The following is a 23,527-nucleotide window of genomic DNA, read 5'->3' as shown; positions in this document are numbered from 1 at the left end:
TAATTACCACACAAATCTTTCTTCTAATTAATTTCCTTTCAATGTGCACGAATCTGTGCACTGGGCCACTAGTTGTTTATAATATTGAAAAACTAAAATTCAAATAGGTGAATGTTTAACCAAACGATACTATATTCACTTAATGGAATAATATACAATCATTAAAAATTACGTTGCCCTAGCTGGTTTGGCTCAGTGGATAGAGCTTTGGCCTGCGGACTGTAGAGTCCCGGGTTTGATTTCGGTTAAGGGCACATGCCTGGTTGTGGACTTGATCCCCAGTAGGGATGTGCCAGAGGCAGTGAGTCAATATTCTCTTTCATCATTGATGTTTCTATCTCTCTCCCTCTTCCTTCCTCCCTGAAATCAATAAAAACATATTTCAAAAATTATGTTTTGAGTACTATGTAATAATTTACACAAATGCCTACAATATAATATTAGCTTATTGAAAAAAGCAGGATATAGAAATGTTAAAGAAGTCTGTATATTTCATGTGTGTAGAAAAAATAACTGAAGAGAAATGTTCCAAATAAATGATGGTGGCTATTTATGAGTAGCAGAGTTATAATTGATTTTTATTACCCTATTACAATTTTTCTTTATTTTACAAACTTTATCTTATAGAAATATTTTTATAATCAGAGCAAAGTAATACAGGTTATGTGCACTTTTATTTATTTATTTATTTATTTATTTATTAAATAATACATTTGTGTTTTTTAAAAAAATATATTTTTATTGATTTCAGAGAGGAAGGAAGAGTGAGAGAGATAGAAACATCCATGATGAGAGAGAATCATGGATTGGCTGCCTCCTGCAAGTCTCCCACTGGGGATTGAGCCCACAACCCGGGCATGTGCCCTTGACTGGAATCGAACCTGGGACCTTTCAGTTTGCAGGCCGATGCTTTATCCACTGAGCCAAACCGGCTAGGGCTATGTGCACTTTTAACATGAAATGCATCTTTAAGCATTTTCATTGTTCAGTGGAGTGCATTGAAACAAGCAGATAAAAGGTTAATGGGATATGAGATAAAGTATAGATATTTATTAGATTGTACTAAGAAATCAGAATACTGAAATGAAAGCAGACCAGAAATAAGGACTGACTGTCTAAGAGTATAATAACCTGCAGTTCACTTTTGCATTATAATTCTTACTACATGTGTTTTTAATAATTTAAAAATGCATAGATATAGAAAATTATTTTCTCTTGTTTTTATTGAGGTTTGCTGTTGAGTCCCATGATCCACTAGTTGAAGCACTAGTGACAGAAGCATGGAGAAGACTGGAAAGGCAAGTACTCTGAGTTCTTCCCCTAAGATCAGGGTTATCTTTCTCAGGGTTAGCACAGTGAAATCTCGTAGGAAAAAAATGGGGAGTGTATTTTTCCTTGAGGGAGAAAGAACAGTATTTCAAATGTTTCCTCTTTAAATTAAGAGTCGGGAACATACACAAACAATAGTATGGGGAATGCCTGGGGTGGGGCAGGGTTGGGTGGAGGAAGGCAAAAGGGATAAAATGGGAGACATCTGTAATTTGTTTCTGTCAACAATAAAACAAAAAGAATAGGGAACATAATGTGCTTTTCCACATTTACACTTAAAATATAAATAAGGTAGAGTCAGCTACTCATGGACTGGCATTTTTTTTAACTTTATTTTTATTGTTGACATGATTACGGGTGTCCCCATTTTCCCCCCCTTTCCCTTCCCCTTTGCCAACCTACATCCAGCTTCCCCTCAACCTCCCTTCCCTCTGGCCATCACCACACTGTTGTCTGTCTTTGGGTTATGCATATATGTTCTTTGGCTAATCCCTTCACCTTCTTTCCCCCAGCCCCTCTTTCCCCCAGTCCCTCTTTCCCCCCTCTCCTCTGACAGCTGTCAGTCTGTTCCATGTACATGCTTATGTTTCTATTTTATCAGTTTATTTTGTTCATTAGATCATGGACTGGCATTTTTGAATCTTCTTTTCTGGAAGAGTTCTACTTCAGAAAGTAGATTTTCTGAGTGATAGGCAGTTAATTAAAACCTAGATGTTCAGGAGCCATAAAAAGAGAAAAAAGAAGACACCAGTTTACTAGAAAGGAAAACACTTTAACAGCATCTATAGGTACCTGTCTATCTCTCTTTTTTTATAGAGAGACAATGAGCAGAGTTCACCAGTGATTTAGAAGCTTTCAGGTCCATTGCTGCAAACAGTATCAATTCAGATTTATTTCCTAAACTACAAACTCAGCTATTTTCTTCCTTTTATTTTTGTTTTGTTAATCCTCACCTGAGGATATTTTTCCATTGATTTTTTAAATATATATTTTTATTGTGTTTTTTTTACAGAGAGGAAGGGAGAGAGATAGAAAGTTAGAAACATCGAGTCAGCTGCTTCCTGCACACTCCCTACTGGGGATGTGCCCGCAACCAAGGTACATGCCCTTGACCAGAATCGAACCTGGGACCCTTCAGTCCGCAGGCCAACGCTCTATCCACTGAGCCAAACCGGTTAGGGCTCCATTTATTTTTTAGAGAGAGTGGAAGAGAGAGGGAAAGACAGAGAGAAACATTGATGGGAGAGGAACACATCACTTGGTTGCCTCCTGCATGTATTTCCACCAGGGCCCAGGCCGGGTAGGAGCCTGCAACCAAGGTACGTCCTTGACCACAATCAAACCCGGGACCCTTTGGTCCACAGGCCGATACTCTATCCACTGAGCAAAACTGGCTAGGGCAAAACTCAGCTATTTTTATCATGTTATAATCAATAATCATCTAAAAAATGTGAAATTTATTCAGGGTATTCTTGAGTATTGAGAAGTCTATACAATTTATATTATACAAGAGTATATGAGAACTCTCCTTTATAAGAGTGCTGAGAGAAAAACAAAGCTTATTTTGGCAAATCTTCACTGAGGATCAAGTCGGCAACCTGGACATGTGTCCTGACCAGGAATCGAACCGTGACCTCGTGGTTCATAGGTCGAAGCTCAACCACTGAGCCACACCAGCCGGGCAGCATGGGTTACTTTAAAAATAACAAATAACATTTTAGAAAAATTCATTTTAAAGTAGTAATGTATTAGTAATATAATAATATTTTTATAATTTTTTTATTTTACAACTGTTTTTATGTGTTTTAAGAGAAAGTAAATACTAATGATCTCTTCTGTATATTTCTTCAATAGGTTTGAAATGAATGTGCTGGCAAAATTTTCCACTTGCCTAGCAGATCAACACTTACAGTTTAGTCCATTAATGGGAAAAATAGCTGATATTGTAAGTAGGAACTTGGAAACCATACAGGACTTAAGGTAAATTTATTTAGAAAGCCCTTGCGTTGTGGTGGAAAGGTTCTGGGCTTTGTATGCATACACACTTAGATTGGCCACTTTCTAGTAATGTGACTTTAACTTCTTGAGAAGTTCACTGTCCGCATTTATAAAACAGGGATAGTAATGTATCTACTTTGCAATGTTGTTGTGGGAATTAGAGGTAAAGTATTTAAAGTATAACACTATATTGTAACAGTTTAGTCCACTACATATACCAATGTTTATGGCAGTATTAGTCACAATTGCCAAAAGATTTGGAAACAACCCAAATGTCTTTTAACAGAAGAATGGACAATCAAAATGTGGTATATATCTACAATAGAATATTATTCAGCTTTAAAAAAGAAGGTAATTCTGACACATGCTACAACATCGATGAACTCTAAAGACATTGTGCTAAGTGAAATAAGCCAGACGCAAAAGGACAAATTCTGCATGATTCTGCTTAAGACGAATTACCTAAAGTAGTCAAAGTCAGCAAAACAAAGTAGAATGTCTGTTTCCAAGGGTTGGGCGGAGAAGAAATGGAGATTTATTATTTAATAAGTAAGGAGTTTTAGTTTGAGAAGATGAAAATGTTCTCCAGGTGGATGGTGGTGATGATTGTACAACAATGTGAATGTACTTAATACCACTTAACTGTACACTTAAAAATGTTTAAAATGGTAAATTTTACATTATGTCATTTTTCTACACACATGAAAGTAGCTTGTAAAAGCAGACAGTAAAAATTGTTGTAAAGTAAATTTTGTTTAACTTTAAAAATTATTATAGACCTCTTTAGAAAATCTAATGAAATATTTGGACATTTCCTCACTCCAAACTGCAGTTACAAATATATATATTATTTGAAAAATAATTTCAGGGGTCTTTATAGTTAAACTAAATAGCAATGTTAGGTTACTAATTAATGCTAATATTAACATTAAACATTTGAATAGAGAAGCCAAAGTATTGTACAACTGGGTCTTTAAAAATAGATTTATTTTCTTGAAAAGATTAAAAGAAATTTGGAAACAAAAATATGTAAATAGTTCCACTATCCTAATGGTTGCAATAGTTTCAGATTTATATTTTTATATCTTTTTTTGTAGGTTGTTTTCTATTATCATCCCCAGGTATTTGTTATATGTCTTTTTTTTTTTTTTAATATATTTTATTGATTTTTTACAGAGAGGAAGGGAGAGAGATAGAGAGTTAGAAACATCGATGAGAGAGAAACATTGATCAGCTGCCTCCTGCACATCTCCTACTGGGGATGTGTCCGCAACCCAGGTACATGCCCTTGACCGGAATCGAACCTGGGACCCTTCAGTCCACAGGCCGACGCTCTATCCACTGAGCCAAACCGGTTTCAGCTGTTATATGTCTTTTTAAAAAAAATTTTTGCTTATTGATTTTTAGAGAGAGAGGAAGGGATTTTTGTGTGTGTCCCAATTGGGGATCCAATCCACAACCTTGGCACATTGAGACGTCCTCTAACTGACTACCCAACCAGAGTCCTTGTTATGTGTCTTTTCCATTTTGCATTTATTCATCATTATGGATGCATTCTTGTAGTTGTGATTTTTCTGATTTTTATTATGTAAGAATTGTCATTTGAAAGCAGGGACCTCACTTTTGTAATTTTGGTGTCTTCCAAGAGCCCAGAAGAGTGATTTCTGTGTTTGTTTTTTAAATTATTATTATTTTTTATATATGTTTTTTAAAAGTGTTTATTGAGTGAGGAAATATTAAATGCTACTTCGTGTTTGGAATTGTCTTTCATATATTAATATCAATCTAGCATGAAACATTAAAATATATAAAATCATTAGAAATATTTTACCAAGATTTTTATTAGTGAACTAGAGGCTCAGTGCATGGATTCGTGCATGGATGGGGTCCCTCGGCCTGGCCTGCGCCCGTGGAGGGGTCACGGTAGGGCTCTAGGGCATGTCTGGCCCATCTCGCCCAGTCCCAATCGGCCGTATCCCAGCAGCAAGCTAACCTACCGGTTGGAGCGTCTGCCCCCTGGTGGCCAGCGCGTGCCATAGCGAATGGTCGAATGGTCAAATGAATGGTCGGACACTTAGCATATTAGGCTTTTATTATATAGGATTATAGATATACAGAGACAAGAGTTAATAAAGCAAAGTTCTACAACCAAAAATGTAAAATGAGACTTTTAATGTTGCATTCATGGGCTGTTGGTCCAGTGATTTATGAGTAAATTTCACTAAAAAATTTTTCTTTAGTTCTGGCCTGGTAGCTCAGTTGGTTAGAGCATCATCTTGATACACCAAGGTTTGATCCCCAGTCAGGGCACATACAAGAAACAACCAATGAATGCATAAACAAATGGAACAACAAATCGATCTCTCTCTCTCGCTCTAAAAAAAAAAATCAATAAAGAAAAAAATTAAAAAAACATTTTTCTTCAAAAAAGATATCTATAAAACAAGATATTATATATACTCAATAAAAAATATTATTTCAATGCTTTTTTTTTGTCCAAAGAGGTTCAATTACTCAAAGATCTGTGTCAAGTTCTACTAGTATTTAAAAAAAATTTGTTATAAACCGATATTTTTACCAGTTCCTTTCTATATCTATTTTTTTAGTCTTAGATTTGTTCATTATTCTTAAATAATGTAAAAATTTTTGCATCTTTTTCCTTTTTCAGGTCTTTGTCTGTTTTGATGGTCAGCATATCTTCTTTAACATCCCAACGTTTTCAAGAACAATTAGTGAAGAAAACAGAACTTCTTTTTGATACCATAGATTCTTCCCAGGTCAACATTGCAAGAAGAATAGTACAATTCCTTAGGAATATTAAATATAGTTATTACCCACTATTAGAAAGGTGTAATAAAGTGTTTTTAAGCAATGTGAATGACCTTGATTTGGACTTCATCAGTAAAATATTTAGTCTATACCACTCTCTACAATTTCATAATTTTCAATTTATTTTAGTAACTAAAAAGAGGCTAATTGAAATGATTCCTCTGTTTGATCAGCCTGCTACCTTTGTCAAATTGTTTGTAGTATTGGGACCCGTGGCAGGACCTGAAGAAAAGAAACGGTAAGTTCTGCTAAAAATGCTTTACTTTTCTGTGGAGACTATATGGAGCCTTCAAGCTTAGATCTTGCAGTTCTGGAAGGCACAAAAATCAACTGTGGAATGGACAATATTCTCATATGCCCTGCTCCTTGATTCTTTCTCTGTTTATTCTAATTTACATCTCAAACTCTTATTTCACTATTGTGTTCTGAAAGGGAGCCAGTACCCCCTTGTGGCAATGGATGAGGGAGAACACTATTTAAGGACCTTTATTCTCCCTTCCTAGGTCATGTGACTGGCTTTAAAACAGGTATAAGACTGTCTTCCCATTCATCATCAAAAGCCTTTATTATGTACATTGGCATATATTCCCATGCCAGGTTTGAGTGAATTTGATCTATCTCCCATCTTAGAAGAATTTCCAGTATTGCTAGATATTAATGTAGATAGAAATTTTAGAGATTAAAAAAATGAACAAATACTGTATACATGGTTACTGATATGAGCAAATGGGTAAGTACTATTAGTGGATTAGTTAAGCAGGTGTTCCAGAGAGTTGCATAATAGAGGTATCTACATCATTACTCTGTTAGCCAAAACTTCATGGAGAGTTTTATTTTTAAGAATCCTTTGAAATATATATGAAGAAATTTAAAGATATATTTTAAGAGACTATCATGATGAGAACAAGATGATTATTTAAGAAACCTTTATTGGAATCTCTTTTTTTTTGGTCACTAAATATTATTAAAACCTCATATGCTAAAGCAGTACAAAAGTTGAATTTAACTGGGTCCCTGCCTTCAAAGATTTTTATATTCCAATTGGGAGGATAGAAATATATAATTGAAATATGTAAATACTATGACACTGCAAAATAGTTTATGAATAAGTACTCAAATTAGTGATACAGTTAGTAAGTGCTATGGGCAGACAGAAAAGTGAGAAAAATGTGGACTAAAGTGGCTGGGAAAAGCTATGAAAAGCATATTTGAATTAAGTTTTTCTTCATATTTTCTATTTGTTACTTAAGAACTGTTATTTTAACATTTTTTAATAAACTATCCATTTTTCAACCTAAAAATTTCTTCTTTGCTTCAAGACTTGAATCAACTATATTATTGATGTCAGAGGAGCTGACCAGCCAGCAAGCCCTGGCAGTGATTGGAGCAATGGAAGAGATGGAAAGCAGAAATTTACGTCTGATTAAAAGGTAGTCTTTCCTAAAATTCATGGAGTTAAGTTTAGTTGTCATTCATAAGTAGCTATGTTTTTGAGGAAAAATTTCGTGTTTTTTGTGTTTTTTTTTTTCTATAATCTAGCTGTTGGTTTTGAAGAAATAAGGAATTAACACTTAAGGTATTATTTATTTCTGTTTGTTTTTCAAAATAGAAATTCTGAAATTGTTTATAGTATTTTTCATTTCATTTGCTACTGTTGTTATTCTCAAGCAGAGTATCATAATCTAGGAAAGTTGAGAGCATAGAACAAGATCCTACTTTTCAAAAGGACAGTTTCTGAAAAATAGTTGACATCTTTGTGAGCTTGGTTTCACACCACAGTTGTTACCTTGAAATCATACTACCACATATTAACTTTTTTGTTAACTTGAGATTTAAGAAGGAAAAAAATTCATGGTTTAACACACACACACACATATGTTATTATTATTTTTAAAATATATTTTTATTGATATCAGAGAGGAAGGGAGAGGGAGAAAGAGATAGAAACATCGATGATGAGAGAGAATCATTGATCAGCTGCCTCCTGCACTCCCCCTACTGGGGATTGAGCCCACAACCTGGGCATGTGCCCTTGACTGGAATGGAACCAGGGACCCTTCAGTCCACAATCCAAAGCTCTATCCACTGAACCAAACCAGCTAGGGTTTATGTTATTTTTTTTTATTATCTATCATATTCCATTTTGAAAATATTCCTTCTGCCTTATTCCTCCAACTTACTGTCTCAGCATTTCCCATTGTTTTGAAGCATTTCTATTAGAAGGCCAGTGGATTTAAGGAAGAAAAATCAGTTTTGATAATTGTTAGTAACTCTTGGTAAATATTTTTTTGGAGGGAGGATGTGGAATTTGGTGGTTCTTCTGAGAGATTATTTATTTAGGAAGTAAAACTATCCTTTTCTCTCTTCTTACTATTGATAATTAAATATTTCATTCATACTTTATTGATAGCTCATTCTATTTTGTTATATTTCTATCACCATCTTTTAAAAAATTAATTTATTTTTATTTTTTAATGACATTTGATATTCAATATTATATTAGTTTCAGGTGTAAGGTGTACTGGTTAGACACTTATATAACTTACAAAGTGATCCCTCCCTCCCATAAGTCTAGTACTCACCTGGCACCATTTCTATCACCATCTTGAGACAGTTCTTCAAGAACAGAAAGCCTTGTCTCATTCATTGCTGTCTCTCCAGCACAGAGTGTGTCTGGCATGAAGGAGCTCCTCAGTAAATGTTTAATAAATAAATGAGTGAACTGGTTAAAATAGATGTCTTATCATTCTTTTTAGAATTGCTTCAATTCTGCATAAGAATTTGGAGAACTATAAACCAATAGAGTTATTGAAGATAACTCAAGCATTGATTGTTCTACATTTCCAAAGTAAAGAGTTTTTTGTGAAACTCAGAGAATTATTGCTTAGGTAAGATTAAAGTAGAACTGTTTGTTGAGTCTTTCATTTTGTAATCTAATCTTTCAATTTATAATCTAGTTTGGTTTAATTATGTAAAGAATTGTTGGAACTTTAGGAGGTAGAATTGGATAGCTTATTATTAAAAATGTTAAGACACTTATCTCTTCCCATGCCCATTCTGCCAATGCTTATACTTGGTGTATTTTGAAATGGAAATGAGGCCAGTCGGGTGATGAGTTCCGTAGGGCATGCATAAAGTAAAAGCCAAGCCATTCTTCTTTTCGGCAGGAATAGCATAACATGAAAATATTGGAGCTGCTGAAGAAGGCAAAACTCATATTTAGGGGCCTTCAGTTTGACTTCTTGTCTTTTTTTTTTAAAAGATATTTTATTGATTTAAGAGAGAGGAAGGGAGAGGGATAGAGAGATAGAAACATTGATGAGAGAGAAACATTGATCGGCTGCCTCCTGCATGACCCCTATTGGGGATTAAGCCCAAAACCCAGGCATATGCTCTGACTGGGAATCAAACTGTTACCTCCTGGTTTATAGGCCTATGCTCAACCACTGAGCCACATTGGCTGGGCCATTAGTTGATTCTTGTATGTGCTGACCAGGGATCAAGTCCACAACCTTGGCGTATGCTCTAATCAACTGAACTACCTGGCCAGAGCCTCAAGATTTTTTTATTTATGTATTTATTTATTTATTTTTTATATTTTATTGATTTTTTACAGAGAGGAAGGGAGAGGGATAGAGAGTTAGAAACATCGATGAGAGAGAAACATCGATCAGCTGCCTCTTGCACACCCCCTCCTGGGGATGTGCCCGCAACCAAGGTACATGCCCTTGACCAGAATTGAACCCGGGACCCTTCAGTCCACAGGCCGACGCTCTATCCACTGAGCCAAACCGGTTAGGGCTATGTATTTATTTTTAAAAACTCTTTTAAAATATGTTTTAATTGATTTTGGAGAGAGAAGGGAGAGGTAAAGAGAGAGAAACATTAATGTGAGAGGAACATTGATTGCCTTCCATACACACCCCAACCAGGGACTGAACCCACAACTTGGACATGTGCCCTGACTGGGAATCAAATTGATGACCTTTTGATGCACAGCAGGATGCTCAACCAACTGATCCACACCGGCCAAAGCCCTAAAGATTTTTAAAAGCTCTCAGTTTTTTATTTTATTTTAACAACTGCTGTTCTGGTGGTAAGAATCTTACCATGGATGTTTGGGAGACATAAAGAATGGAGTCAATTCTGTTTTTTGTTTTTTTTTAAGGCTGCACTTCCTAGATAGAAGAAGTAGGATGGGAACCAGTATAATTGAGTGATTGCTGTATGCTGGTGCCTGTACTAAGTACCAACCCCTGACAGGTCATATCAGAAATTCAGCCCAAATTCTGTCTCTAGCAATAGCACTGGAAAAAACATTGTTCTGACACTGACCTTTTTGTTTTCAGGGACTATGGTTTTATTTTTGCATTAAAAAAATTGGGATGTGCTTTATATTATCTTAAGGCTTCCCTTAGTAACTCTATGGACCTGTCTTTGATTTAGTTAACCCTGCTTTAATTAACTTGTATTTTAAGCCTCCCCCATCCATTAGAATAATAATGGATGTTAGAATAATAATTACATATTTGTATTTTAATACTTATGTATATTTTGGCTTTTGTTGCTAATGTATTAATTTTGTTCTTTTTACTTTCCCTCCTTTTCTTTATAGTTATTTGAAAATTAGTGTCAAAACTAGTGAGATTTCCATCCTGGTCTGTGCCATTTCTAAACTTCCATCTCCTCACTTAGATGAAGTGGGGATATCTCGAATTGAAGCAATTTTACCACAGTGTGACCTAAATGACCTGAATAGTTTGGCCACATCTGTTTTAAGATGGATTCATTATGGTCATGTGTATCCAGATAACACTACTGGAAAACAGCTGAAACTACTTCAAAAATTAGATCACTATGGGCATCAGAGACTACAAAAATACAACAATTTGAATTCGTTATGCGAAGAACTTAAATCTTTAAAAGGAGACTGGTTTTCTGAGTCTCTTCTTGAAGAAACAGTTGCTACTTTACAGCGTTTGGTGGATGAAATTAATTACAGAAATGTTGCGGGAATTGCATATTTTATTTCTAGAACTAACTACCTCAATACTTTGCTGCTTGACAAGATAGCCTCAGTGGTCCTCCAGCAGATTGAAAAGGTGAAATTGAAATGTCACACCATTTTATATAGTTGTCAACTTATAAAAACAAATGTGTATCGTAAGTACTTTGACACCTTGATTGGAATTTGAAGTTTAAAAATTAAACTTTAATTTTTGGTTCAGCAATTTGTTGTTTCTCCTCTTAAACCCTTTTTCTCCAGCATTACAGATATGGACAGATTGTTAAAATCAGCAGTCAAAATTCATTTACTAGAAGGAAGTACTAAAAGCAATACTGGTAATTATTAAGAAGGATATTAGAGTATGAATAATTTTTGTTTTCCCTTTTTCTTATTTTCTGTAATCTTGTGATACTACTTTTACTATTTAAAAACAACTATATTTAAAAGTGTGAGAAAAGTGTGAAAACAGAAAATTATACTGACTTCAGTACAGTTTACCCTTGAACAATGTGGGGGTTATCATTACACATTTTTTTTTTTTTAAATATATTTTATTGATTTTTTACAGAGAGGAAAGGAGAGAGATAGAGAGTCAGAAACATCGATGAGAGAGAAACATCGATCAGCCGCCTCCTGCACATCTCCCACTGGGGATGTGCCCGCAACCCAGGTACATGCCCTTGACCGGAATCGAACCTGGGACCCTTCAGTCCGCAGGCGGACGCTCTATCCACTGAGCCAAACCGGTTCCGGCATCATTACATCTTTATATAACTTTTGACTCTTCCAAAACTTAACTACTAATAGTTTACTGTGTTGGTTTTTTAAATTTAATTTTAATGATTTTAGAGAGAGGGAGAGAGAAACATTGATTTGTTGTCCCATTTTTTTATGCTGTTGAATAACATATTTTATATCTTATATGTATTATATACTATATTCTTATATTAAAGTAAGCTAGAGAAAAGAAGATGTTACTAAGATCAGCTCAGCCGGTGTGGTTCAGTGGTTGAACATTGACCCATGAACCAAGAGGTCACCAGTTCAATTCTTTGTCAGGGCACATGCCTGGGTTGCAGGCTCCATCCCCAGTAGGGAGTTTGCAGGAGGCAGCCGTTCAATAATTCTCTCTCATCATTGATATTACTATCTCTCTCTCCCTCACCCTTCCTCTCTGAAATCAATAAAAAATTTTTGTAAAAAAGAAAATACATTTACAATATTTACTGAAAAAATCTGCATATAAGTGGATCCATGTAGTTCAAACCCATATTGTTTAGGGTCTACTGTATTTTTTTAAATTTCTTGATTTTTAGAGAGAGGAAGAGAGAGAAACAGAAACATTGATTTATTATTCCACTTATTTATGCATTCATTGCTTGCTTCTTGTATTTGTCCTAAATGGAGATTGAACCTGCAACCTTGGTGTATCGGCACAATGCTTTAATCAACTGAGCTACCTGGCCAGGGCAGGTCTGCTGTATTCTTAAATTATCAGTGCTTTTTCTTACAAATTCATTTCTGGAACTTACTTATGAAATGCTGCTTTTTGGGTTATTGTTTTTATAAGATTTTTACTTCGTATTCTCTCAAATGAAAATAAAAGTCTGTCTTATCTGTTTAGCATATTTCTTGGTAGTATTGGATGAGTGAATAGTGAAAAATAGTGAATGAAAGAAAAATAAATTATGATTATTTTAAACTAAGAAACCCCTTTAATTACATTATGAGTACAAAATGCACTGATATCATATAAATTATATAAATTAGTGATACTTCCTATTCATTTTTAAAAATATTTTTTCATTGATTTTTATAGAGAGAGAGGGAGGGAGAGGGGTAGAGAGGTAGAAACATCAATGGGAGAGGAACAACATCGATTGGCTGCCTCCTGCATGCACCCCTTCCGGGGATTGAGCCAGCAAGGGGGCTTGTCCCTGCCTAGGAATCGAACCCGTGACCTCAACTGCTGAGCTATACTGCCTGGGCTTCCTATTCATTTTAATGACTAGTGAATTTCTGGAATAGGATTTTACATCTAACAAGATTAATTCGTACATTATCTGATTTTCTTTAGAGTTACTAGAAATTAGTGGGGTTAAATAGATTATAGCGGGGTAGAAAAATTAAATAGAGTAATGCATGTATCATTTAACTATAGGCACGTTAGAAAATAACTTCTATCCAAAATAATTAGGTTAAAATTTTGTTTTACTGAAGTTAAAGTAAACGTTTTTGTTCTGTTTATACAGATCCATCCTTTTGCAATCTTTGCTATTATTCTCCCATTCAGCACCTTGAACTATGATCCACCTCAAAGGGATGAATTTTTTGGAACTTGTATTCAACACCTTAATTCTTACTTAAGTAGGTATATTATTTGGCACTAAATTGAATGAATAGGTGGGAGGATACTATTGCTGATGTTTCTCATTTAAAGGATAACCATAGTAGCTGTGAGTTCTATAAAAAAGTTTATATCCAATTTTGAAACTTTATTATGAAATGTCGAACGTATGGATAAAATTGAAAGAATGAACAAGGAACAACTATATACTCATAGGGTAGATTCACTAATCATTAACATTTTATCATATTTGCTTTACTGTTTGTCTTTCTTGCTCTTATTTTTTTCTGAGCCATTTGAAAGTAATTTGTAGGCATTGTGACCCTTCATCTCTAATTACTCAGGCATACACCTTCCTAAAAATAATGAACATCTTCTGTATCTCCACAATTCTGTTATCATAACTAAGAAAATTAATAGTCTCCTACTATATAATACACAGTTCATGTGTAAATGACCTTTATTATTCCCAAAATACAAAATACTGTGGTTGTTTACCCAGGATCCATTCAAGGTTCACTCATTGTGTGGCTGATCTCTTAGAGTCTAGAATATTCTCTGGGTTTTTGGTTTTGCTTTGGTTTTATATTTTGCTTGAGATTGATTTGGGAGAAAGGTTGTTTTTTTTTTTTTTTCTAATATTCTCTTATCATAGCTTTCAAATGTACAGAAAAATTGAAAGACTATAACAAACATCTCTATACTGTATACCCACAATCTAGCTTTTGAATAATGATTAATTTATTACCACATTTGCTATATGTGTGTGTGTGTGTGTGTGTGTGTGTGTACATACTCATCTATGTCTGATAAACTATTTTTTGTTGTTGTTTTATATATATACTAGAGGCCCAGTGCACAGATTCATGCACTGGTGGGGTTCCTCGGCCAGGCCTGCACCCTCTCGCAATCTGGGACCCCTTGGGGGATGTCGGACTGCCAGTTTCAGCCTGATCCCTGCAGGCCAGGCCAAGGGACCCCCACCGGTGCACAAATCCATGCACTGGGCCTCTAGTATGCATATAAGATCTTTGGTTAATCTCTTCCCACCCTTCCCCTTCCCCCCTTCCCTCTGAGATCCATCAGTCTGTTCCATGTTTCCATGCCTGTGCATTGAGTGTCTGCCCCCTGGTGGTCAGTGCATGTCATAGCTATCGGTTGAATGGTCGGATGGTTGCTTAGGCTTTTATGTATATAGATTTTTATTGATTTCAGAGAGGAAGGGAGAGGGAGAGAGAGAAACATCAATGATGAGAGGGAATCACTGATTGGCTGCCTCCTGCACACCCCCCACTGGGGATCGAACCCACAACCTGGGCATATGCCCTTGACCAGAACCGAACCCAGCACCCCTCAGTCTGCAGGCCAACACTCTATCCATTGAGCCAAACTGGCTAAGGCCTATTTGTGGGGTTTTATTTATTTATTTATTTTTTTTTAGATAGAGAGGAAGGGAGAGGGATAGAGAGATAGAAACATTGATGAGAGAGAAACATCATGGATCTGCTGCCTCCTGCATTTCCCCTACTGGGGATCAAGTTCAAAACCTGGGCATGTGTCCTGACCGGGAATCAAACCAGCGACCTCTTGGTTCATGGGTCGATGCTCAACCACTGAGTCAGCTCTAAATACTTGAGGTTATAAGGACATTCAGTATCACACTTAAAAAAAAAAAGTTAACAAGTACCACCTATACCATAATCAAATTTTCCCAAATCTCACCAAATTGTCTTTTATGACTTTTTAAAAAAGCAACCAATATTGAGTTGTTATGTCACTTTCTCCCTATCTTTTTTCCCCTTGGTATTATTATTTTTTTAAGAGATTGGTCATTTATTGTTGAATGTTCAGATTATTGATTTATCTGATTGCTTTTTGTTAAAACCGTGCTCCTTTATCTGCAGTATTTCTAGTAATCTAGAAATTAGGAATAGATGCTTGATTAGATTCAGATTAAATATTTTTAGCAAACATGCCTTGTATGTGTTGCTGTGTACCTGATGTTTGTATCACATCTGGAGACACATAATATCTGATTCTTTCTATCAATTTTAATAGTTAAGCTGCTGTGAGACCAGTATACATTAATTTATCAGTATCATGCTCATAGACTTTACTACATTTTTGTGGGATTTATAGGTCATATAGTGTCTAACTATGTCTGACACTATTGTGTCTGCTAATAGACAAGTAAAATGGGACTGTGTTCTGTGTATGTTTATATATGAATGAGTGTATATAACATTTTTAGTAGCACAAGTATATGTAGAAAGATGAGACTTGAAACTGAGACTTAGAATATGCTCTCCTGGTTGTTCAGTCATGTTTCAGAAGGAAATGAAAATACATCTCTTCTCATATTCTCTAAGTAGAGGCTTAGATAATAGAATTTCTTTTTTTTATTTTTATTTTTTTATTTCTCATTCATGAGATATTTATTAAAATAACACATTTAGGGGAAAAAAATCAATACAATGTATACATCATTACCGAAAACTGTATACCATCATACAAAAAAGGATTTTATTTTGGGAAAGCGATTCCTAATTTATGGCAAGTTTTACTTTCAGAAATAAGACCACAAAACAACACAATCTAATTCAATCTTAAAGGCTGGCATGCTGAGCAAGGAATGTTCTTATTCTTTGTAGAAGCTCCTTCTTTACACTGTCAGGTACCAGGGCTCTGCCTTTTGGTGTGATTTCAGCCACCAAGTCATCAACAGTAACGTGTTCTAGTCCTTTTTCTTTAATTACCTCTTTACAGTGTGCCTTCAATTGATCCTTCCAGCCACATTCAATTAATTTAGCTCTCAGCAACTCTTTGAGGCGTTCTCTTTCTCCAGTTTCTATCAACTTTTGGTTAATCGCCGCTCTCATCTGCGCATCTTTGTTCATCTTGCTAACCTGAACATCAACAGGCATTTTCAGACACAGAGCACTTACAAAGCATTCCCTCCTAAATCCTCTAGGCAAGCACTGCCACACCTTTACCGTGCTATCTGTGTTGCTGTGTACCTGATGTTTGTATCACATCTGGAGACACATAATATCTGATTCTTTCTATCAATTTTAATAGTTAAGCTGCTGTGAGACCAGTATACATTAATTTATCAGTATCATGCTCATAGACTTTACTACATTTTTGTGGGATTTATAGGTCATATAGTGTCTAACTATGTCTGACACTATTGTGTCTGCTAATAGACAAGTAAAATGGGACTGTGTTCTGTGTATGTTTATATATGAATGAGTGTATATAACATTTTTAGTAGCACAAGTATATGTAGAAAGATGAGACTTGAAACTGAGACTTAGAATATGCTCTCCTGGTTGTTCAGTCATGTTTCAGAAGGAAATGAAAATACATCTCTTCTCATATTCTCTAAGTAGAGGCTTAGATAATAGAATTTCTTTTTAAATTAAGGGTATAAGAGAAGAAAGGTTGAGAAGTACAGCTTTGATTTTTAAAAAGACTTTCTGAGAATGAAAGGTTTTGGAGACCTTTATAAGATAATTTAAAATAACTAATGGAGTAATAATTCTCTTTATTTTGAATAAATGTTAGTTTTGACAGATTGGTAAATGCCTCATTTATCTTGATCTTGCTTTATTAAAATAAACTCAGCAAAAAATAAAAAAATATTTCATTCTTTTTGTACTTTGTAAAAATACTGTTGTAGTAGGGCATTTTGGATGACTCCTTGCTTCTCATCAGTAATGTCTCTTGGATGAGGCAATTCAGCTAAATTACCTCAAGCCTTACACTCTGGGATATGTGCCATGCTGCTGGGTGACAGGTAAGGGAGGAGGTGCTAGGTGAGATCTGAGCTTTTTGCATGTTTGCACTCAGCCTAGAAATCTGAGATCCCTACAGAGTAGCACAGGGTAGTGGTCCAGGCTCCAGGCTGGACTCTCCAGGTTAAATCTCACCCTCCACTTGCTAGCTGTGTGACTTTGAGCAAGTCATTTAACTTCTCTGTATTTCTGTACATTCATTTATAAAGTGGAAATAGTAACCGTTTCTGCTGCATACTGAAGTGAGATTTAAATGAGTTAATATTTGTAAAGTGCTTACAGTGATACCTAACAATTCTGAGCACTATTATATTATTACTAGAGGCCTGATGCACGAAATTCATGCAGGAATAAGCCTTCCTTCCCCTGACTGCCGGCACTGGCTTCCCTCTGGCACCTGGGACCTGGGCTTCCCTCATAGCCTGGGCTTCTTCCAGAAGGTCGTCCAGAAGGACATCCGGTCTAATTGGAATATTACACTTTTATTATTATAGATCATCAGTATATAGAGATTGGGATCAATTAGTTTTCTGTACACTATTGACCTTTAGTTTTGAATTCTTTTTCTTTTCAAGGCAATTAAAAACTTTTAATGAAAGGATAATAGTAATAAAGAAGCATATAGTATGAATTTATACAAATTGAGTCACCCATGGAATCAGTACACAGATCAAGAAACAATATTACTACAGTACCCTTCTTTCTTTTCCCCTTTTCTATTCTACCCCCACCCAAAGGCAACTACTTAACTACTGGCAATATAGATTATTTTGGGCAAAGATGTGTTTGTATCATTTCTTAAAAACCTGGTTTTATCTGAATAAAGTGTGTGCTTATGTATATGTGAGGTGGCTGTAATAATTTTTTAAAAATCTTAATTTTGTTCTAGGTCTATTGGACCCTCTCAGGATAGTGTTTCTTGGTTTCTTTTTGGCCACACTTGAATATTTTCCAGAAGATCTGCTAAAGACAATTTTTAACATCAAGCAGATTGGAAGATTGGATTCTCAACTTGAAAGTATGTGTCTACATTTTATTGTTATCATTTGTACATTATATCCAAGTTACCTATACCACTATACCAAAGCACTTAAATGTTAATTTTTTGTTTGCTTATAGAAGTATTTCCTGCTTATTGTAGAAGATTTGGAAAACACAGAAAATATAAAACAGAAAGTAAAAGATTACTCAATCTTACCACCAAGTGAAACTACTACTTTTAATGTTTTGGAGTGTTTCTTTTTTTTTCTATCTCTCTCCTGCTCTTTTTTATATGTTTATATATCTACTAGAGGCCCGGTGTATGAATTCATGCACAGGTGGGGTCCCTTGGCCTGGCAAGCGATCGGGGCCATGGGAGGTTGGCCAGCCGCCCGATCTGGGCTGATGGGGCCGGTCTGCTGGAGGGAGGGACCGCAGGAGGTTCGGCCAGCCTGTGGGAGGGACCGCGGGAGGTTGGCCAGCTGGGGGAGGGACCGCGGGAGGTTAGCTGGCTGCTGGAGGTTGGCTGTGGGAGCGCACTGACCCCCAGGGGGTAGCTCCTGCATTGAGCGTCTGCCGCCTGGAGGTCAGTGCGCATCATAGCAACCAGTCAACTGGTCATTCGGTTGTTCAGTCGTTCGGTCGCTTAGGCTTTTATATATATAGAAGATACATATTTCAAAACAAAATTTGAAAACAAACAAACAAACAAACAAAATTTGGATTATTTATGTATTCACTTTTATATGTTGCCTTTAGTCGTTGAACTGTATTTTGAATGATTTTTCATGCCATTAAATATCTTTTGATATCATGATTTAAAAAAAATGATTCTTTATTGTTGAAAGTATTACATATGTCCCCTTGTTTCCTCCATTGACACCCTCCAACTCACCCCTGCCCCAGGCCTTCAGCACCCTGTCTGTGTCCATGGTTATGCATATATGCATACAAGGTCTTTGGTTGATTCCCTCCCGCCTCCCCTCTGAGATTCCCCCCTCTGTTCCATGATTCCATGTCTCTGGATCCACTCCATTCATCAGTTTATTTTGTTACTTAGATTCCACACAGAGTGCGATCATGTGCTCCTTGTCTTTCTCTGGCTGCTTATTTCACTTAGCATGATATGTCATGATTTTTTTAGTGTCTAAATAATCTGCCATTATATAGATGTAATGAAGTTTATTTATCTTAGAGGTTGTTATAAATAATGATTCTTATATATGAATCATTGTCCTCATTTTTGTTTCCTGTAGATAGAGTCCTAAATGCAGAATAATAGGCCAATGAAAATTCTTTGGTAGTATTTTTAAAAATATAGATTTAACATTAATAATTAGTAGAAATAACATAGGAGTTGGTTCTAATCATGCCACTGAATGTAATAAGTTAAAAACATAAAGCATGTGTGTGCAACTGAAATGATTTTATCAGAATAAAAGTGTCAACCAATAGTGAGGATAAATGAATGTGAAAAATGGATTGTCTTTGCTAGGTTCAAGCTATCAAAATCCATTAATATATTTTTTTTATTTCAGTTTTATATTCAACTCTAAATAGGAAGGTCCAATTTCGTCTTATGGAATTAAATAGAGCAGTCTGCTTGGAATGCCCTGAGTATCAGATTCCATGGTTTCATGACCGCTTCTGTCAGCAACTTTATAATAAAGGTTTGAGTTTTCTTTGGGTCAGAAAGTGAAGTTTAACTCTAAATTATTAGATAGTACATTGTTATTATTTTTAGACCTAACCATGACACCAGAGTTTCCAACAGTGCCATGACCTGTTTAATGGGACCTTTTTGTAGGTGAGATTTGTGTTATAAGAATTTCTTAATATTTATGACACTAAAACCCTTTTGGTAGAGAGCAAAGAACTTGTGTTATACTGAATCTAGTGTCATTGCATATAATATTACATTGAAGCCCTTGTTGGAAATATAAATCTTTATGTTTCAGTTTATAGAATTAGATGGTTTTCATTCAAAAACTGATTATTTTAAGTGAAGTAATTCTTTTTATTTTTATAAAGATATTGGCAGCCTGAATGGAGCACAGCAGCAGATTTATAAAATGTTAGCAGAGGTATTAGGAGGAATCAATTGTGTAAAAGCCTCTGTTCTTACACCTTATTACCACCCAATAGGTAAGTCTTTAATCATCTCATCAACTGGAATTTTAAAGAGAAGCTTTTTTGCATTTTTTTTAAAGTTATCTTGAAAATTTCTCATATTGATGTCTTTTTTTCCCCTCTCCCTCTCCCTCTCTGCCTTCCACTATCTAAAAATCAATGGGAAAAAATATCCTCAGGTGAGGATTAACAAAAAAAATTTTTTTAAAATATCATTGCCTAAATCCGTCATTCATTGGAGCGGGGGCAAAGTAGTGATATTCTACATCTATCATTCCTTCTGAATTTATTGGCTGGGATTTGTTTAAAAACTTTCAATGTCAACTATTTATGCTTATGTACACTTCATATAGGAAAGACAGGATACATGCTTGAATCTTTACTAGTTTTCAGATGAGCTGGCTTAACTGCCTCCAAATGTGACCAACAGAATTAAGGGGATTTAAAAAAACCTCTTTATTGTGATTTGGCCTAGTCTAGTGCTTAAATATAGCCCATGCTAAATACTAGTTATGGATTAATAATACTTGCTGGTTGATTTGTATTGATTGATTTTGGACCAGATCTTATAAAATTAGTCAGATAATTCATACTGTTGATTCTTGTACTTGCTTATAGATTTTGAGTGTATCTTGGATAAAAGAAAAAAACCTCTTCCTTATGGAAGCCATAATATAACTTTGGGAAAACTGCCAGAAATGCACTGGGAATCAAATACCCAAATAGTTGGATCGAGACTGCCACCAGGAGCTGAAAGGTAACTTATTTTTTAGTTTCAGATTTTGTCATCTAAATGTTATATTTGGCATAATCTAATGAACTCATTTATCAAGGATTTATGGAGTAGCAGAATCTGCTTCTCATCCATCTCATGCATTCTGCCTCTATACCTTTGCTTTTACTGTGCTTTCTGCTTTAGTGTCCATCCTTCATTGTCCAAAGCCTAGCATAACGTGCTAATCTCCTAGTTGACTTTAGCAGAAGCAAATAGCATCTTCTTTGGAGCCTCCATACCTTTCTGCTTTTCTGATAGCCCTCCACCATTTCTTACTAAAGCTATGTCATATGGCTGCCTCTATACCTTTGCTTTTACTGTGCTTTCTGCTTGGAGCCTCCATACCTTTCTGCTTTTCTGATAGTCCTCCACCATTTCTTACTAAAGCTATGTCATATGATCTTTGCATCTCACAGTGCCTTCCTTACATATGGTAGGTTCATAAGAAATATATATTGGAGCCCTAACCGGTTTGGTTCAGTGGATGGAGCGTCGGCCTGCGGACTCAGGGGTCCCAGGTTCGATTCTGGTCAAGGGCATATACCTTGGTTGCGGGCACATACCCAGTGGGGAGTGTGCAGGAGGCAGCTGATCAATGTTTCTCTCTCATCGATGTTCCTAACTCTCTATCCCTCTCCCTTCCTATCTGTAAAGAATCAATAAAATATATTTTTAAAAAAAAAGAAAAAAGAAATATATATTGGATAGAGAAACAAATGGGTGAAAGCATGGAGATATTTAGTATAATTGCTATAATTCTAAGAAATAGGTTTAATTGTCATTAATAATTTAGACAGATGATAACTTGGTATACTCATTTATATTCATTTGATTTTTTGTTAGTTTATAAAATACATCCTTTTCCTGAAAGGCTTATAATTATTCATTTTGATTTTAGAGCAAATATTTATTTTTATCTTATATAGAATTGCTTTGGAATTTTTGGATATAAGAGCTTTTTGTAGAAACATTCCTCATTTAAAAGGAAAATCTGCTATGAAAAAACGACATTTGGAGATTTTGGGCTATCGTGTAATTCAGGTATGAGATACTCATGTAAATCATCTTCTTAAAATACCTACGGTATGTGAATTATATCTTAATGAAAAAATGCTTCATTTAGACAGTTATTTAGACAGAAAAATGTACATGCGTTTCCTTTTAATGTTGAAGTTCTAGAATTACATCTTTTTAATATTTAAAAAAGTTGTATTAAAATATCTGAAACAAAATATCCTCCATTTTTTGGAAGAATCTTTAATCATAAAAGCATAATATGCTAATTAGACCAGACGACCTTTCAGACGACTGTCCAGATGAAGCCGCAGCAGAGGCAGCTGCCGCGGTGGCGGGGGCCGAGCCCCTTGCATCAATTTTGTGCATCGGGCCCCTAGTAGTAAATAAAAATCATTACTTGTACCTAGAAGACCTGTTGACTTGTCTTCATTTATCTTACCAAATGGATAGAGTTGTAAGAGAAAAAGGCTAGAGTATGAATGTTGGAAAGGTGCCTAGAAAAAACTGTCCATTGTTGGTATTATAGGAACAGGAGGATGAAAAGAGCTCTGAGGCAGAAAAAGGTCTTCTGGGCCGCCAGGAAGAAGGACCCACTTGGCTTCCAAAATGGGTTCAAAGGCTATACTTATGTACATTAACTTCATAGGGTTTCCACAGCTGTGCTCAGTAGTGCTTAGAAGTCTTCCCTGATGTTTTTTGTTGTTGCCTTAAAATCCACTCAATCTGCATTACTTATTTTTTCACAGATCCCTCATTTAGAATGGAACTCTATGGCACTGTCAACAAAGGATGCTCGAATGGACTACCTAAGAGAACGTATATTTGGAGATGGCAAATCATGATAGTAGTTTTTATTTAAAATTAGTTACCATAGTGTGTTACATATGAACTTATTTTAATTAAGTGGTCTGACTCAGTTAAATAATAGTATAGAATTGACTGGTTTTAAGGTCAATTGAATCCATATTAAAATAAACAGACATTTTACAATAGAATATCCTCTCCACTGTCTGTTGGGAAATTGTTTAACATTCTTAATATAAAAGACATGTAGCTTTTAAGAAACTTAAATAGTTTACAATTCATCTTTGAGTACATGCTATGTGTCAGGAACTGTTTTTGATATTGAGAATACAGCAGTGAGTACACTGTATCTTCAGGAGTGGAGTCAAACAAAGTAAATGAATAAAATATGCCTTAGCCCTAGCTGGTTTGGCTCAGTGGATAGAACGTCGGCCTGTGGACTGAAGGGTCCCAGGTTTGATTCTGGTCAAGGTCACATGCCCGGGTTGCAGGCTCGATCCCCAGTAGGGGGC

General features: G+C 35.5%; 1 protein-coding gene and 1 pseudogene across 2 annotated transcripts in view; one reads left to right on the top strand and one right to left on the bottom strand.

The window, feature by feature from the left end:
- Positions 1 to 23,133, top strand: part of FASTKD1 (FAST kinase domains 1) — a 29,133-nt gene extending 6,000 nt beyond the window's left edge. For both annotated transcript variants that reach the window (XM_014545543.1, XM_014545548.1), the window contains exons 3-15: positions 1,230 to 1,298; positions 3,184 to 3,309; positions 5,996 to 6,394; positions 7,476 to 7,586; positions 8,913 to 9,044; positions 10,772 to 11,258; positions 13,417 to 13,531; positions 18,198 to 18,326; positions 19,828 to 19,959; positions 20,321 to 20,434; positions 21,038 to 21,176; positions 22,121 to 22,235; positions 22,958 to 23,133. In XM_014545543.1, the coding sequence (XP_014401029.1) occupies positions 1,230 to 1,298; positions 3,184 to 3,309; positions 5,996 to 6,394; positions 7,476 to 7,586; positions 8,913 to 9,044; positions 10,772 to 11,258; positions 13,417 to 13,531; positions 18,198 to 18,326; positions 19,828 to 19,959; positions 20,321 to 20,434; positions 21,038 to 21,176; positions 22,121 to 22,235; positions 22,958 to 23,053 (2,164 nt within the window). In that variant the 3' untranslated portion in view covers positions 23,054 to 23,133. The remainder of the gene's footprint in view (positions 1 to 1,229; positions 1,299 to 3,183; positions 3,310 to 5,995; positions 6,395 to 7,475; positions 7,587 to 8,912; positions 9,045 to 10,771; positions 11,259 to 13,416; positions 13,532 to 18,197; positions 18,327 to 19,827; positions 19,960 to 20,320; positions 20,435 to 21,037; positions 21,177 to 22,120; positions 22,236 to 22,957) is intronic.
- LOC102250161 lies at positions 15,939 to 16,502 on the bottom strand (annotated as a pseudogene).
- Positions 23,134 to 23,527: the final 394 nt, after the last annotated feature.

Source organism: Myotis brandtii, unplaced genomic scaffold (genome assembly GCF_000412655.1).
Source record: "Myotis brandtii unplaced genomic scaffold, ASM41265v1 scaffold112, whole genome shotgun sequence".
NCBI lineage: Eukaryota > Metazoa > Chordata > Mammalia > Chiroptera > Vespertilionidae > Myotis > Myotis brandtii.
The sequence above is the reverse complement of the archived record's forward strand: the minus strand, read 5'-3'. Positions and strand labels throughout refer to the sequence as shown.